At 38.6% G+C, this 16,071-nt stretch overlaps 1 protein-coding gene across 10 annotated transcripts in view; it reads right to left on the bottom strand.

The window, feature by feature from the left end:
* LOC133463903 (neurexin-1a-like) overlaps nucleotides 1-16,071 on the bottom strand; it is a 301,928-nt gene that overhangs the window by 158,822 nt on the left and 127,035 nt on the right. For all 10 annotated transcript variants that reach the window (XM_061745667.1, XM_061745669.1, XM_061745668.1 and 7 more), the window contains 2 exons: nucleotides 15,422-15,805; nucleotides 1,210-1,413 (listed from right to left, as the gene is read on the bottom strand). In XM_061745667.1, coding sequence (XP_061601651.1) covers nucleotides 1,210-1,413; nucleotides 15,422-15,805 — 588 coding nt within the window. The remainder of the gene's footprint in view (nucleotides 1-1,209; nucleotides 1,414-15,421; nucleotides 15,806-16,071) is intronic.

Below are 16,071 nucleotides of genomic sequence, written 5' to 3'. Positions count from 1 at the left end.
GCATCACTGGATTATTTCCTGTACAAATAAACACACATACAGGCACCACCCAGATAGAAAAATATGAGTGAATCAACATTGAATTATGGTTAGGCAGAAATATTGAACCCATGTTGAAGCCATGTTTAAGCCTGGCTGGCGGCAAACATTGATTCAACATTGATTACACATTGGCATTAACATTCAACCATAAAACAACATTGATTCTATTACATCTTTTCAACATTGGTTAACTGGATGGTTTGATGGTTGATCCAATCGTCAGCCTTAACCAAAAATCTATCTTTTTGACCATAATTCAACATTGAATTAACATCTTTTGCTATCTGGGTAAACATCTGTTTATCTTTTGTCTTTGGTTTTAAGTTCTAGATTTAGGCAGTGGTACCTCTTTATATGGTCATAAGATAGAATTACTGTAAAAAAAGTTGATGCATAGTGGTATCATTTATAATTCATAATTCCAAACGTGGGGATGCACCCTACTAATAGATAAAAAACAATAAAAAATCCAAACTGTCAATCTTGTTGACCCATCTGACTAAGAAATGTGACCATTGTTGTATCACAATGGGACATTATTCCTAGAATGCATTATGCATCGCAGAGGTGGGGAAAAAAAAAAGTGGACAAAGGATAAAAGGATGTGAACAAACTTTCTGAAAGAACACTTAAAGCATCAAATTAACTCTCAGAATTAACTTTCAGAATAAAGCGATATCTAGACACTGTCCACAATGCTGTCTTTTCCTGCATTTACAATCTCTCTTATTTGCAAATAAAAAATTAAGAATTAGATATATCACATTATTCAATAAAAATCTGGGTGAAAAATTGTGGTTTAAATTAAAATTCTATTTTCTACAGGTGGCATGTCTCTATTTTGAAATAACGGAAGGATACATCAGTTTATGTGCGGGAAGGAGAATTCCCTTAAGAGCGTTGCACAGCGATAGCTTCTGATCTGAGTTAGCCAATAAACGGAGCGGTGAGCATTCCCTGCTGGGCAATGGTAGCTGTGTGCTCAACTGGCTATGAGCCCAGAGCCGCAGACTTTAGACCTTGAAAGCCTTTACAGCCTCTCTTTCTATTCAAAATGTGTGAACTGAAGAAGAATAATTGCCTTCTGTATAGGCAGGTTGGAATTTATTTCACAATCAGTTTTAATTTGGCTTTGCTGCTGTAGTTTGTGTACATCCGAAACTTTACCTAAATTAACCGTCAGCCGGACACGGCCGCTCTCCAACTCCAAACGCAGGGTGTCAGCTGAGTCCCGGGATGTGGTGGCTATCAGAATGCCGTAGGCTCGCTGGGAGCGGAATCTAAGGGACACATCCTCAGCCTCTGTGTGCATCACCACTGGAAGTTGGACTTTCATAAATTTACTGCCATCGTAGCTGAGTATGGTCGCCTCTGCAGGGAAAAAAAGAGAGAAAACTATGTGAGTGATAGGTAAATGGATAACAATAGTTAACAATTGGCCAAATGTTGGCCCATTTTTTTAGAAAGAAAGAAATGTTTCAATACATAGTATACATCCTGTCTTAGACAAACCATGAAACAAATAAGCTGAGAAGCAGAAGATTATACACAGCCAGTAAATAAACTCTCCCTCTTGATTCTAAGGTTTATATACAGTAGCAGGTCATGAAGAGAAATCTGGCTTCTCTCCAGTCTTAACATGAGTTTAAGTTCAACGTTACATAATCGACAATATATATAACCCATTCACTGTCACATTACTTAACAAAACAATCAGCCACAAAGGAGAGTCAAAAAAGTACACATAATTCAAAAAGCATGTAAAACTCTATTTAGCAGCAATTACTTGCAGTAATCCTTTTATGTATGACTCTATCAGTGTCACACATTGTCAAGGAAGAATTTTGGCCCAACTTTTTTTACAACTTTGCTTCACATCATTAAGGATTGCAGATATTTGTTTATGCACCATTGATTCTAGTTACAGTACAGTCATGCTGAGCCTGGACTTTGGGTCATTGTATGATTTTTATTTAATTTTTTTCAACCATTCTGCTCCAGCAATAATATTATTTGGGTTTGAAATGCTATGCCGTATTTGGTTTTTGATATTTGTGGAACTGAACATTATGGCCAAACATCTCCACTCTGGGCCTCTTCTGACAAGGGGATTGTTTTTTTTTTTAAGTTGTAGTATCTTGTGGTCTGTCCATTTGCAGCTTTGCAATCTCACTGCATAGGATGAAAAGTTTTTCTCCTGGAAATCCTTTCTGTTAATGTATCAATAAAGAAACAAACGAATGAATAATTTTCCACTGAAAATTATAAATGTCATGCAATATAAACTCGTGCTATCTGACTGATGACTGAATTTGCTGGGACATCCAGTCCTATGATTTTCTACTTTTGTTTAATCTCTCCCATTGCAGGATATTAAACTTAAAGTTGTATAAAAATAGGCTCACAGTACAAGTCTTTTAAGACTCACGGTCAGCAAAAAAGGCTTTTCAAACAACATTGCAAATATTTTTTCTTCTTGGTATTGTGTTGACGCATACTCACAAGTGAAAGCTCCAGTCAATTAAATTGCAAAGCCTTCTGCTTTTCTGAAAGTGATCACACTTGTTGAATGTCATTTAACCACATACATCTGATTCTTATTTCCCAGGGAAGCAGCAAGCGTATATGTACTGAACTAACTTTTTTTGCATTTGGGGTTACATTTTGTTCAATAACAGTTGAATGTTTCATGTTATTTTTCATCTGATGTATTTTTCTAAACATTTCTAATATCTAAAACCTTAAAGGTGAAAGGGGATTCTTTTTTCTCTTTGTTTTTGTGACAGGGAATGAAGCTGTCAGCCTAGTGATGTCTCCTCATTTCCTTGCTCCGGTTTTCCCTCCCCTTCTGTGTCTGGTCTGTCTCTCCCTGGGAGTGGCCATTCCCCTAATCACCAACCCGACGCACCTGCAGCCAATCCACTCTTCAACTCAAGCGTATATCTACATCCAGTCTTTGCCAGATTGTTGTTTCAGCTACTGTGGTAGTTATGTTCTGGCCTCTTTACAGAGCACTCTTTAAACTAGTCCTTTTGCAAGTTTGTCTCTTTCCGTCCCTAACCTGTTTCCTTGTGGCCACATCACCACATCACCACCACCTGCCAGAAACTGGCCTGCCTGCTCAACCACTACTCTCCAGCCAGCCCACATCGATTGCATTTAGCCATCCCATCTACTGTCTGCTTCAGCCCTGCCATTCCCTCCTCGTTGGCCATTTCCCAGATCCCCGGCTACTATTCAATAAATCCTTCTGTTGGAATATCACTGAGTCTGCTTTTGGGTCCGTTCTGTAGTTCCTTAACAAAAGCAGCCAGCATGTGACCAATGACCTTGCAGGACTTCTCTTTGCATGCCAGGCAGATAAGTCAGTGCTCACTCCAACCCTGATTTAGGTTCATAAAATTACAAATACAATACAAAAGGATTGGGTTTTTTCAAAACACGCTGGATGAGTAACTGCTGTATGGCATGTTTCCAGAGATGTCCTCCAAAAGCAGTCTGTAAAGATGTGCCACAAGCTTAGCATCATATCACACTGACAGCTACTCAAACTCCATCCAGAGCATGAGTCCTGTCATTTCAGTTCCAATTTAGGTTCTTGGTTCTCTCAATGAAAAGACACACACTGAGGCAGGGGCGTGGTAGTACAGTGGTCAGAGGCTAATTAACCTACATTGACAAACATCCTTCTAGTAAACAGAAAAAAACCCTCCATCAATACAAACAAATAGAGTTGGTAATGTTTTCCACAAAACAAAGGGCAGCATCAAACCTCAACAACACCCCTTGTTTTCATTTATTTTGCATCTACAACCTAACAGTAAAAAACACCCATAAACAAATTGATATTGATTGAATAAAAAAATAAAAAGTAAACTGTAAGCAGGTTAAACAGTCTTGTTTTGGGATATTGTGACTGCATTTACACAAAGCATTAAGCACCCATCTAGAGAAATCCTGGCAGGAAGTTGTAACACATTTTCAGTAATGTAACTAAACTATAACCCAATAACAAAGCTATTACTGCAGTGCAGAGACAGATAGAAGACGATTTGGAAGGATGGGAAATGGAGAGCGAAGAGGGTAATACCAGTGTACACTACCTCATCAACACTTCACACAGAGCCAATGTCACATATATCCCTTGGGATGACTCCGTCACATTCCTCACCCAAATCCAATTTCTCCATGCCCTGCTGGGGTTTGGTGCAAATGATGGGGCATGTGACAAATGAGTTTTAACTGTTAAACTGTCTACTTCCTGCCAAGCGGCTACAGCAAATGGCTGTTTTTTGAAAATTGTTAACGGGCCCCAGGAAAAAAAAGAGCAACCTTTCAAGCACCCCATATTTGGGAAAAAAGAAAAATAAATACTTTAATTCTAGCTACAGCAGACCCAATGAGTCCTGATATTAGCTGCTGCAAGTAGTTTACTTATTGTAGGTACCTACGCTTCAAATACTATCCAAAAAACTGCAGCTGTTATTCAGGGACATGTTTCTGTTGTGGAACAGGAGACAGAAATTTATATTCCCCAACAATAACGTATGTTATATAACTTATAACATATCCAAGTACAGCCCTGTTTAACAGTGCCTCATGAATGAAGCCAATTAAGCTGGGAAAAAAATCTAAGCTAAAACGATAGGGAAAATAAGTAGAATCAGTTAAACAGATGAAGTGATCATGCTAAAAATGTTCATATAGTCCTTAAAATGATATACTATACAAGCTTGTTGGAACTGGTTTGTTAAATAACTGCTTTAGAAAAGGATAAACAAGTTTGGTCAATCCATGCCATAAAAGTGAAAAAAAAACAAACCTGCAAGGTGAAAAAGCATTGCTATGCTATGAAGCATTCACAATAAAATTAATCACTGTGGAAGTAAATTTTGAATTTCAATCAAGATGTCACGGCTCTTGAGTTCATTTATAAGAGATTGTTTAAAACGTCATAAACAAGACAGCTTCAGAATATAGATATGAAAATATGCAGAACGACTTGTGAGGGAATCATTACCTAATGCAAAGTGAACACCTGTCAAAAATCCAATCCTGGAAGCCCACTCATTTTTAATGGTATTCCCTTTTTTTAATATCAAAATAGATTGAGGTAACAGAGGCTGGAGCTTCTGTACTTGCCAACCGAACACGCAGCTGTCACAGGGGAACTGTAGCACACACAACTGAACCAAGCATTCAGTTTCTGTCTTGTAACGGAGAATGCAACATTATTTTCAGTTTTTTTTCTGATGAAGGGGGAATGGACTTTCAGAGGAGTAACAAATATGGCTTCTGCCATTAGCAATGGAGGATGGGGTAAAAGCAAACACACAGAGTTCATCTTACATTCTCCCTCAAGGAGAGCTGGCTCTGCAAAGAGGAAGAGCTGTCAAATGCATGTCATATGATTGCCATGTCTCATGGTACCAGGCTCTACCTAATTCAAAATTTGCTGGAAAAAAAGTGCCAAAGGCTTTTGGAAAATGTATGTTCAACATCCATAATAAACAGGAAGAAATAGCAGGGAGATATCATAAATAATTCAATGCAGTTCATGTCATCGTTGCTGCATGCATCTCTAAAAACAGTCCAAAAATTAGACTCTAACTACATTATAAGTGTGAGACCAATCTATTAGATAAGAGGATTTCCACAGATTGTAAAATACATCTTTCTGGAAAACCGTTTTTCTCAGTACCCCACCTGCTGCCCCCTGAAAAAACTTGAATAGTCTTCAGCCTGTGGTTGGACACTATTTTACAAAATAGAGACATCAACATCATGGCACACTTCACAACTATGGTTACATGGGCACGCAGCAAACTCATGCGGCAAAAAAAAACAAACTCATCCATCCATCCATCCTTCCATCAATTATCTATATACCCTTATTCCTATTTAGGGTCACAGGGATGTGGTGAAGCCTCTCCCAGCTCTCTCTGGGCAAGGCCAGGTGTAAACCCTGGACAGGTCACCCTGCCACCCCATATAGATGAACAACAATGCATACTCACACTCAGTTCAGTTTATTCCATTCAATTTGATAATATTTAATTAATCTAAAGACAAGAAGGGAAGGTAAATTATATGCTGCAGAAAATGTCAGAATTCAAGTGTCTTTCAAGAGTTGTTATATGGTTATTGCTGTGACAAGAAGTGTCTCCTGTAGAAGTGTGTTGAAGTGGATCTGAAGAAACTCTTGTTAAATCACTGTGTTGTGAAGAAGATGCTCAGTGTTGTACATTAAATTTTAATTTTATGAAGCATCCTTCTTTACACAACCATCTCTAGAGGTACAGAATAATCCCCAGAACACAGCCAGCCTTCTTTATCAATTTATTCTATTTTTTAAGCCATTGGCTCTGATTCTGCTACCCAAACAAATGACTTCTGTGCCACAAAGCAGTATGAGATGTACAGCGTGAAGAGGAATGGTCAGAGTATAGTTCCCCGTGGTGCTCCTGTTCTGCTCACCACCTGGTACAAAACGATTCAGTCACACGAATTGTGATATTTTTGTCAGGTAGTCAGTAATCCAGGTGTGCAGGCATCCACTACATCTTCAGTAATGTGAGTCAAAACAATGTAATTCAAATTATTCTTGCCATTTTAGTGTAATTATACAAGCTAAAGTTACAACATATTTGCATATGTTTTTCATATTATTTACATAATATGAAATTAACAACATTATTTAATCCCATGTGTACAATGCAGTCGTAATGAATTTACAACCTGTCTGAAACGTGATTTATTATTTTGGAAAAAAAAATGGTAAAAATCGATATTCAAATTTTAAATATCTATCGAATCGGCTGCCAAAGTATCACGATATACTGTATTGCCATATCAATATTTTTGTTGCCTCCTAATCCTCATAGTGCTGCCCGCTTTGTCCAAATGACGGTGGGTTTTTGTTGAAACAGGTGTTTGACGGTGTCTTCAGCTCTCGCCCCTTGGTGATAAGCGAGCTGCTGTGGGTGCTTGTTGGCTTAAGTCAGGTGGGTCAACAAAGTCTGTCAAGGGTTTTGATGATGTGTCAGGGCAACAGATCTAAAGATTTGTTGGTACTGGTAGGATGTCTTCCACAGCACCAGAACCTTCCCCTCACTCAGGCTGTGGTTGAAGAGGTTCTACAGAATCCCACATAGCTGGTCTGTACAGGCCGTCGGGACTCCAACATCTCCTGATGTAAGTCGAGACAAGGATGGAGCACCACCAACATCCATGACCAAGATTGAATAGAGATAGCTGAGGTGTGACAGGGAAGCTGTAGGTCAGGAGAGGCTGGGAGGTCTGTTTGGCCGGGGACAGGAGAGGAGGATACTGAGCTTGTTTCTGAACTGAGTCTATTGAAGAACATATTCAGTGTATTTGTTCTGTCCAGACTTCCATCTACTTGATGTGCCCTCTGCTTGAAGACTGTGATCTGTGATCTATTTCTCTTTTTTCTTCCCGTCTTTCTTTTGGTTTGAATTATAAATCATGCTTGTATTTTCTGCTACAGTATGTGTTGATGTCTCTGTAAAGCACTTTGAATTACCTTGTTGTCAAATTGTGCTATATAAATTAAATTGGCTTTGCCTTGCCTTAATGACTGTATATTGCTAAAACCACAGAGCCGGAGGTGTTTCAGAGAAGATTCAGCGACACTGAAGAGAAGCTACAGTTCATTGTGGCCAGAGTTTTATAGCCTGCCGTTTTCTATAATAATAAAAAAAAAAGTTATACATAACACCAAATAACTATATAACTACTATTTCTACTATGAATTCAACAATAATAAATAATGAAAAATAATTGAATATATGCAAAATAATAAAAACCATGATGCAAAAATAAATAAATAAATACATACATAAATGAATAACTAAATAATGTGGAGCTTTGAGTATTTAAAAAATTGGATTACCGTATTAAAGTTTTTGGCAACTGGCAAAATTGGTATCAGAAGGCCACATTCACTGAAAAAAAATCGGAATCGGAGTAATTGGAATCGGTCAAGAAAATTAAAAAGTTGATTCAGTCACTTATATACTCAGTCAGGGCACTGATGTCATATCGAAGTGGCTAACAGAGTTCAACCCAGTATGTAATTACAAAACGCCCCCACAGAGTTTCTTCAGCTTCCTCTAACTACCTCCTCAGTCCTTTTGGTCACAGGTTGCCTCTGAATGATGGGCTTATATGAGTAGGAGAGAAAGAGAAAGAGAGTTCTCTGATCTGCCAAGAGCAGCTCATGCAGAGGAGTTGTAAGTATCACTGATGTTTGCATAAAACAAATCTATTTGTTTATTTTCTCATGAGGAGCAGTTGACATACTGTCAAAACGTTGGAAATGATGGACAGGTGTAGTTGACATTTCTAGGGATCCCCACCCAGGTACTGCGGTGTTGTGTTTGTAGCATAGCAATAACTGAGCTGATGAGACCACATGCTGTATCGGCACCAGCTGATGGTGGAATATATACCGCCACTAAAATAACACTGGAGAACTCTTTCAGTATATAACATGGATGAAAACTTTTAGCTAAAAGTTCAATATCTGGGCTGCATAAATGCTGTTTCACAGTAACATGTCCTGGATTACACCATCGACTGTTGAACAGCACTTCAGTTCCAGGACATTTACTTTTGCCATTCCTCCTCAGATCTCTGTCGAGATGCTCAAGCTAGTAATACCATAGGAGCCTTTGCAACAAGCTGTCACTGTGCACGGCACTAGTCTAGAATTGACCTTGAATAGAAATTAGGACGTGTGTAGGAAACTGTTCAAAATGACGCAATGTGCAACTTGACCTTGTGGTGTCAGAAATGCATGTGAAAGATTTAGTAGTGCATAGGTTTACCAAATTAGTGAAGATTAGATGAAAATTGCCTCCAAATTCAGCTTAGATTTCTTAGAAATCTGATTGTTTTACTTCAGATTAAACCTTTATTTCATAACTTGCTAGAAACTTCAATCCCTAGTACTCTTGAACCATGTTTATCAGTCTTGTCAAACATATCTTTATACCTCTCTGTCCATCATTTAGGGACATGGGCCAATTATTTTTTTTTTCTAATATGTGTTCATCAGTGTAGTAATTGGTGACAAACAAAGTGAGCTGTATGTCAGATGTTAAAAAGTGATGTAATGTTAAAACTCAAAGATATTCCCAATTTAATACATTTTTCAACCACAGGTAATAAAAATCTATATTCTTGGCTTTTGCTTTGGGCCCATGGCTAAGGACTTTCACAACAGAAATGTGTCAAAAGAAAGACTAAAGAAGACTTAAATCACTGTAGGTATCCTGTTGTTTTCCACAATATTTTGAATTAAAAGTCTCTACACAGATTGTGAAATCTGGACTCAAATACTTAACCTTCAATGTATTCCTGAACAATAATAAAATCTTAAGTACAGACTTTTTACATTTTAAACAAAAATATAGATCGTGTATTAAAGATATCACTGCTGAACACACGTAGAAGAAGGTTTGTGCAAAGTGTTTGCTTAAATGTTTTATGTGTGTCTAATGTGGATTGAGCATACTACTGTATCTACCGGTATCTCTGATGTCTACATGTGCATAACTGCTAAGAATAAAGATAAACACTCATCTTAATCAATGAGATATAATCTAGATTATGTCAGTGCACAAATCTAGCATGTCATATATCTCATTAGGGAATATGTGCATACACTGCAATCCACCTACTACGCCATCTGGGAGGCTGCTTTAACATCACACTGCAAGATGAATATTTGGGCTAATTAGCAACTGGAGGAACAATGAAGGGGAAGTCATTTGGGATGCAAGGGGGAAAATTGCTTTGTCTGCTTAATTAAAATGTCTCAAAATAGGGCAAATAGCTTCATGATTCTCTCTGGAAATTCCACCTCCCGTTACTTTGACTTGTTGTCTTCTTCCTCCTCTGCCATATGCAGTAGCTGTATTTTGCCACCGGGTGGTACACCATGCATGGATAAGTGAGAGCTGGCGTAATTCTTTTGACAGCTCCTCAGCCTGCTGGTGCCTTCTTCTTCCTACCAGTGCACAGGCAATCTGGAGCCATCAAAACAGCTGGCAGCACGCCACGACCCATCCATACCACTGCTCCCACTCACACTTTCACTAATTCCAGTCTTGCACATAAGTACAGAGACAGCCAGAGAACAAGATTTGGACAGACAAGCTGAGGCGCCAGAAGACGCGCAAGTGTCACATATGTTCCAAATGCACAGAGATGCATTTTCTGCTTTTGTTTGGAAGTCAGTCTGGGTTATGTCTTTTGAGGCCCAAGAACACTATCTGGATAAATCTTGATCCCCCTGAAGAGAAAGGATCTCTGATCCTTCTTCACTTCACCTCTGTAATGCACTCCACTTTAATGTAAACTCATTACATCTGTAATGCACATGTGGGAAATCAAAACTGCGGATACCAGCCTAACTGACAGATTCATTCTTTGAAAATTACATTTTTTTTTTCATTCAAATATAATATCTGCAGTATCTGACATATATTGGATGTATTTAAGCACAACGGATGTGAAAACATGAAAACTGATGAATGGTAAAAGCAAAAAACATTTAAAGCTGTACACTCCCACTCCAGTACATTTGTTTGAGAGGGTGGAACCAGTTGTTACAGCTGTTGTTCCAGCACATGTGTCACACAGTAATAATGGTATACATACTTGGGCTTTTTCCAACATTCGCCTTGACCTTCTTAATGTTTTTACTTATTCACAGATATTACCCTGTAGAGATGTCAAGACTCAAAAATTGTACACTACTGAAAGTCCATATAGGCATACACAAATATAGTATTGTGAAAAAGGTACACTTTCCTTTACTCCTAATATTTTATATTTAAATGCATAGTTTAAAAAACACAAAAAGACCTCTCCCATACCAAGTCTTAAAACTAGGTAGATACAAACTCAGATGAACAATAATGAATGATGTATTACACCATTTTCAAAAATTATTGAAAATGCAATTGAAATCTTTTTAGCGAAAATACTCCCCCTGCAAATATATCAAAAGTGGAAATGAATGCTTGTTTGATACAAAGTAAATACGTAGTCAGTCTTTCCATCACTGCAGGTGGTTCATAACAGCAAGTGAGCTGTGCACCATGCTCTGTGCAACTAGTTAGAGATGATTTAAAATATGTCCTTATTCATGTTTTGTATTCCAAGACTGGGAAAGATTTTAGCAAGATGTCTACAATTTAGCTGTGCAATGACTTCTAAGAGGGAAATATGTAGATATATAAATCAGAACAAATACATTAGAGCTAAAAACATTTGTCTTTGTATTTATATACTACCAGCATGATATTTTATGGAGGAACTTGTTCAAAACAATAAAATCTGGGTTGTTCATGAAATTAATTACTGCAGGGTCCAGGGTAAGTCACTCCAGCTTAGACATGGGGCTCTAACATTTCACTACGTGACACACTTCTATTTCTCTTCTGTGGAGGAGACAGAGATAAGTATTCTGCACCAGGTCTGGTCATGAGCGAGTGGTTTGATGAGGCAAATGGTTAGCAGAAGACAGCCAATTTACAGGCTAGTGAATGGTGGACGTGACCGGCAGTGTCTCTGTGGTGCATCAGTCAGCTGCCACTCAAAATAGTCCAACATCAGGCCGACATATCTTGACTCATTCTGTCTGCCTCTGTCACTGTCTGTCTCCACAAGCTCACCATCTTCCCTTCCTCACATTACTTTTAGTCTGCTGTTTCAGAGCTGTGGTAAACTATCACCTTCTACAAAAAGAGTACCTGGAGGGTTTTGTCTGGTAATACTATTCAACCTAAACTCAAATCTGCTACTTATAGATGGAAAAAACTAAATCTATTGGTAGGTTTCCACTAGCGAGTGTTCTGTGTAGTTTTTAGTAGGGCTGAAGCATTAATGGCATTTGCGATAATATTGCCATATCATGACACGCGATTTTGTAATCGCAATGTTAGTGATTACATGGTTGTCACAACATTGATAAACAGCACAGCAGGAGTTTAATTTGCCTGGGCTAAGCCCTGGCACATAAGCCAGTGTCGCATCATGAGATACACATCTGACGCGACAAACGTGTCTTGTGATTTTCAAAATTGAGAGATGAATTTATTTAAATCTGTAATTAATTAATCTAATTTAAAAAAAGATTGGCTTTAACATTGGCTTAAAAAAGTGGCTTTATAAAGTCATTTATTTATGTTTTTAACAGACTTGAAGATGCAGTCCTAGCCATTAACAACCACTACGCAATAACATTCGCCAGCCTCTCGGTCTCAGACGTGCGCATGTGCGCGCTGTTCTCTCCTCCAGTTTAGTTTGGGGAAGAGCGTTGCTGTGGCAACATCTTTGCTGCTAACGTTAGCTGTGGCTGCACTCGCGACCGGGTGCTTTGCGTTTATGTGGCTAAACTTGAGCTGCTTCGGTGGTGAGCAAATTCCTTTCCACAAAGAAAAAATATCACTCTACCTTTATCAATGGTAACGTATGGGCGTTTTATAAATGTAAGTTCCCCATTCCCCGACAACTTTCACATGCTCCTCCATTTTCACTTCTCTTCTCCGCTACTCACCGTTCCTCCCTCACCTGTCCAGCTACAATGGGAAGCTACCAGCGTAGCTAAACACGCCCAAACAGAGTAACAGCCAATCAATGTCCACTTCAAGGTGGGACTGATAATTGTTTTCCGCCCCTAACAACTCAAGAAGCCCACTGCACAAACACAGATTTCAAAATAAAGGCAACTCACAAACAGAAAAAGTTAAGTTAGAGATTAAAAAAAATAACATGCTTTAGTATGTTGTGTTTTTTTATTTTTTTTACTCCTGTAATTAATTAATCGCAATTCACGCGCTAATTTGACACCCCTAATTAAAACAATATTTTCAACAATTAAGTCAGTGAACTTCCTTGACGGTTCTTTTCTCGTGGTGGGATATTGTATACTAAGAACTATCTGCATATCAGAACTCTGATTAAAACCATCAATATTCTAGAGAACAATGCTGATTTAAATCATGTTATGTTAAAAAGAGGTGCCTAAACGAGTAACAACATTAGATCGCTATTACCTTCGTTGAGTGCTAATGAACCATTTGGACCGTAAAAATATTGTACCGAGTGCCATTTGCAAACAGCAGATAATGCACATTACCCTCATCACGTGGTAAGCAGTATTATTTGTTCAGTCAATGGTTCTTGTGCGGCGCTACAGTGAGGAGACAGGCCAGCTGTGGTGGCTAAGGAGGGGGACGGCCCTGTTAGAGGTTCCCATCCAGCGGATTTACCCAGACCCCGTGCTCATGGAAACGCACCTTATGGTTAGCACAGATTATAATATGACATCTTTTGAATCTATGAATGTCTATCATCACTACAAAAATGAACAACTTTCGTCCCATTTCCAAACTTCCATTCCTGGCCAAGGTTTTAGAAAAAATTGTTGCAGAACAGGTGATCTCATTTATGACCGGAAATGGCCTATTTGAAAAATTCCAGTCTGGCTTCAGAACGGGCCATAGCACAGAGACTGCACTCCTCAAAGTGCTCAATGATCTCCTTTTAGCAGCTGACTCTGGACATTCATCTATTTTAATCCTTTTAGATCTCACTGCAGCTTTTGATACCGTAGATCACCTGATTTTATTGGAACGTCTCAAGAAGTGGGTTGGCATCTCTGGCATTGTTTTAGACTGGTTTTACTCATATCTCCACAATAGGACTTTTAATGTTGCTATTGGTGACTGCAGATCTTCCACAGCATCTCTGTCTTGTGGAGTACCTCAGGGGTCAGTCCTTGGCCCGCTGCGCTTCTCACTCTACATGTTACCTCTAGGTCACATAATCCGCAGACACAATATTAGTTTCCATTTTTATGCAGATGACACACAGCTTTATTTCTCTTTCGACCCTACCATCAACCATCAACTACACACTCTCAAAGTATGCCTAAATGAAGTACAAACCTGGCTGTCTAATAACTTCCTTCAATTGAACCCGGGCAAATCCGAAGTCATTATCATAGGCCCAGACACCACACACAATCACATCTCACCACAACTTGGCTTATTCTCCACCAGTATTACCCCCAGCTGCAGAAATCTTGGTATCATCTTCGACAGTAATCTCAACTTTAATCAGCATGTTAAAGCAACTGTCCAGTCTTGTTTCATTCAACTATGCAGAATCTCCAAAATCCGGTCCTTTCTGTCTCCCAAGAACCTGGAAATTGTCATTCATGCATTCATCACATCCCGTTTAGATTACTGTAACTCACTCTACTCCTGCCTAAGTAAACATAATCTCTCCAGACTTCAGCTTATCCAAAATTCTGCTGCCAGACTCCTCACAAATTCAAATAAAAGAGTACACATAACCCCGATTTTAGCTTCATTACACTGGCTACCTGTGCGTTTTAGAATTGATTTTAAGATTTTAATGATCACTTTTAAGGCCCGGATGGGACTGGCCCCTGAGTACATCAAAGACTCTTTAGTCCCATACGAGCCAAGGTGTAGCCTGAGATCCTCCGGCGGGTCCCTATTAGAGATTCCAAGATCTCGACTAAAAACTAAGGGCGACCGGGCCTTTGCTATCAGGGCCCCGTCGCTCTGGAATGACCTGCCGGAGGAGATCAGGCGAGCCACATCTCTGTCCATTTTTAAATCTCTTTTAAAAACACACTTTTTCAAATGTGCTTTTACTTAACATCTAATAATGTACTCTATAATATCCAATGTTATTATTTTCTAATGTTTTATTGTATTTCTATGTTCTTATGTTTTTATATTTTTGTCATTTTATTGGATTCTGCCTTTTAATTCTGCTTTGTAAAAGCACCTTGTAACTGTGTTTGGAAAGGTGCTATACAAATAAAGCTTATTATCATTATTATTATTATTATTATTATTATTACAAAAATGTGATCCAGGAGACACTTGTGATGGGTGACAGTGTGATGAGACAAAGGTAGAACAAAGGGTAGCTTTTTCAATTTTGTCAACATTTTAACCGTAAATGTTCAAAATATAGTTGTGAAATTTACGATAATGAAAACAAAAGCAAAGTCATGAGTACTTTAATAATTTAGAAATTACTGCTAATTATCTATTGGTAGGAACATCTCACATCCACCATCTTAATTTCAAAATAAAATTGTTTTCTGTAATGTCAATAACAGTAACAATTTTGAGATCCCCTGCTTTTTTCAGAAAATAATGCTTGATGACGCATGTGTGTCATAATGAAGTATAATCAATATTGAATAAATAATATAGTGAGCAAAATATTATTTATGAGACCAACACTGTAAAAGCTTCAACAGTTTGGTAGACATAATAAGTCAAATACAAAGTTTTACCTCTTTCACAGGAGCGTCCCAGGTATCCAGTCCCAGAACAGTCACACACGTAGCGGTTCCAACCCTCTCGACAGACTCCGTTGTTCTGGCAGGGGTTGCTCAAGCACTGCTTGGGAGGCTCTTTAGAACATGAAGGTTTGACCCCAGTAGCCTTCTGGATCTCTGCCAGGCGTCGGATATCCTTACTCTGTCCGTCAATAAATAAATCTCTGATGCAGCCCACATAGCCGTAGTTGAGCAGGGCTGTCCACACTTCTGTGGGGAACACCAGTCCCATTTTGTTCTCTGGCAGACCCCCAAGGTAAAGATTGTCATCCAAGTCTAAAATCTCACTTTCTCCCGGGGCCGTGTAGGCAGTGCGTTGGGTATTGATCGAGATGGTACCTAAATGAAATGAATAGCAAAAGATACAGATGGTTAAAACATTTTGTTCATGTAATACCACAAGGTTGTTCATCATATTGAGAGATAATAAAATAGGTATTTATAGATATTAAAATACACTACATGCCATGCAGAAACTCAAGCATGAAAAGAGCTGTATCAAAAATGGTTTGATGAAAACGTTAAACTAATTGGGATTATCCATTTGGACAGGGTCAGGATTTTCTTCTTTTACAATGACTGATGACTGTTGATAAGACACATTA

This window comes from Cololabis saira, chromosome 17 (assembly GCF_033807715.1).
Source record: "Cololabis saira isolate AMF1-May2022 chromosome 17, fColSai1.1, whole genome shotgun sequence".
NCBI lineage: Eukaryota > Metazoa > Chordata > Actinopteri > Beloniformes > Belonidae > Cololabis > Cololabis saira.
Note: the sequence above shows the minus strand (reverse complement) of the source record. Positions and strands in the feature narration are given on the sequence as shown.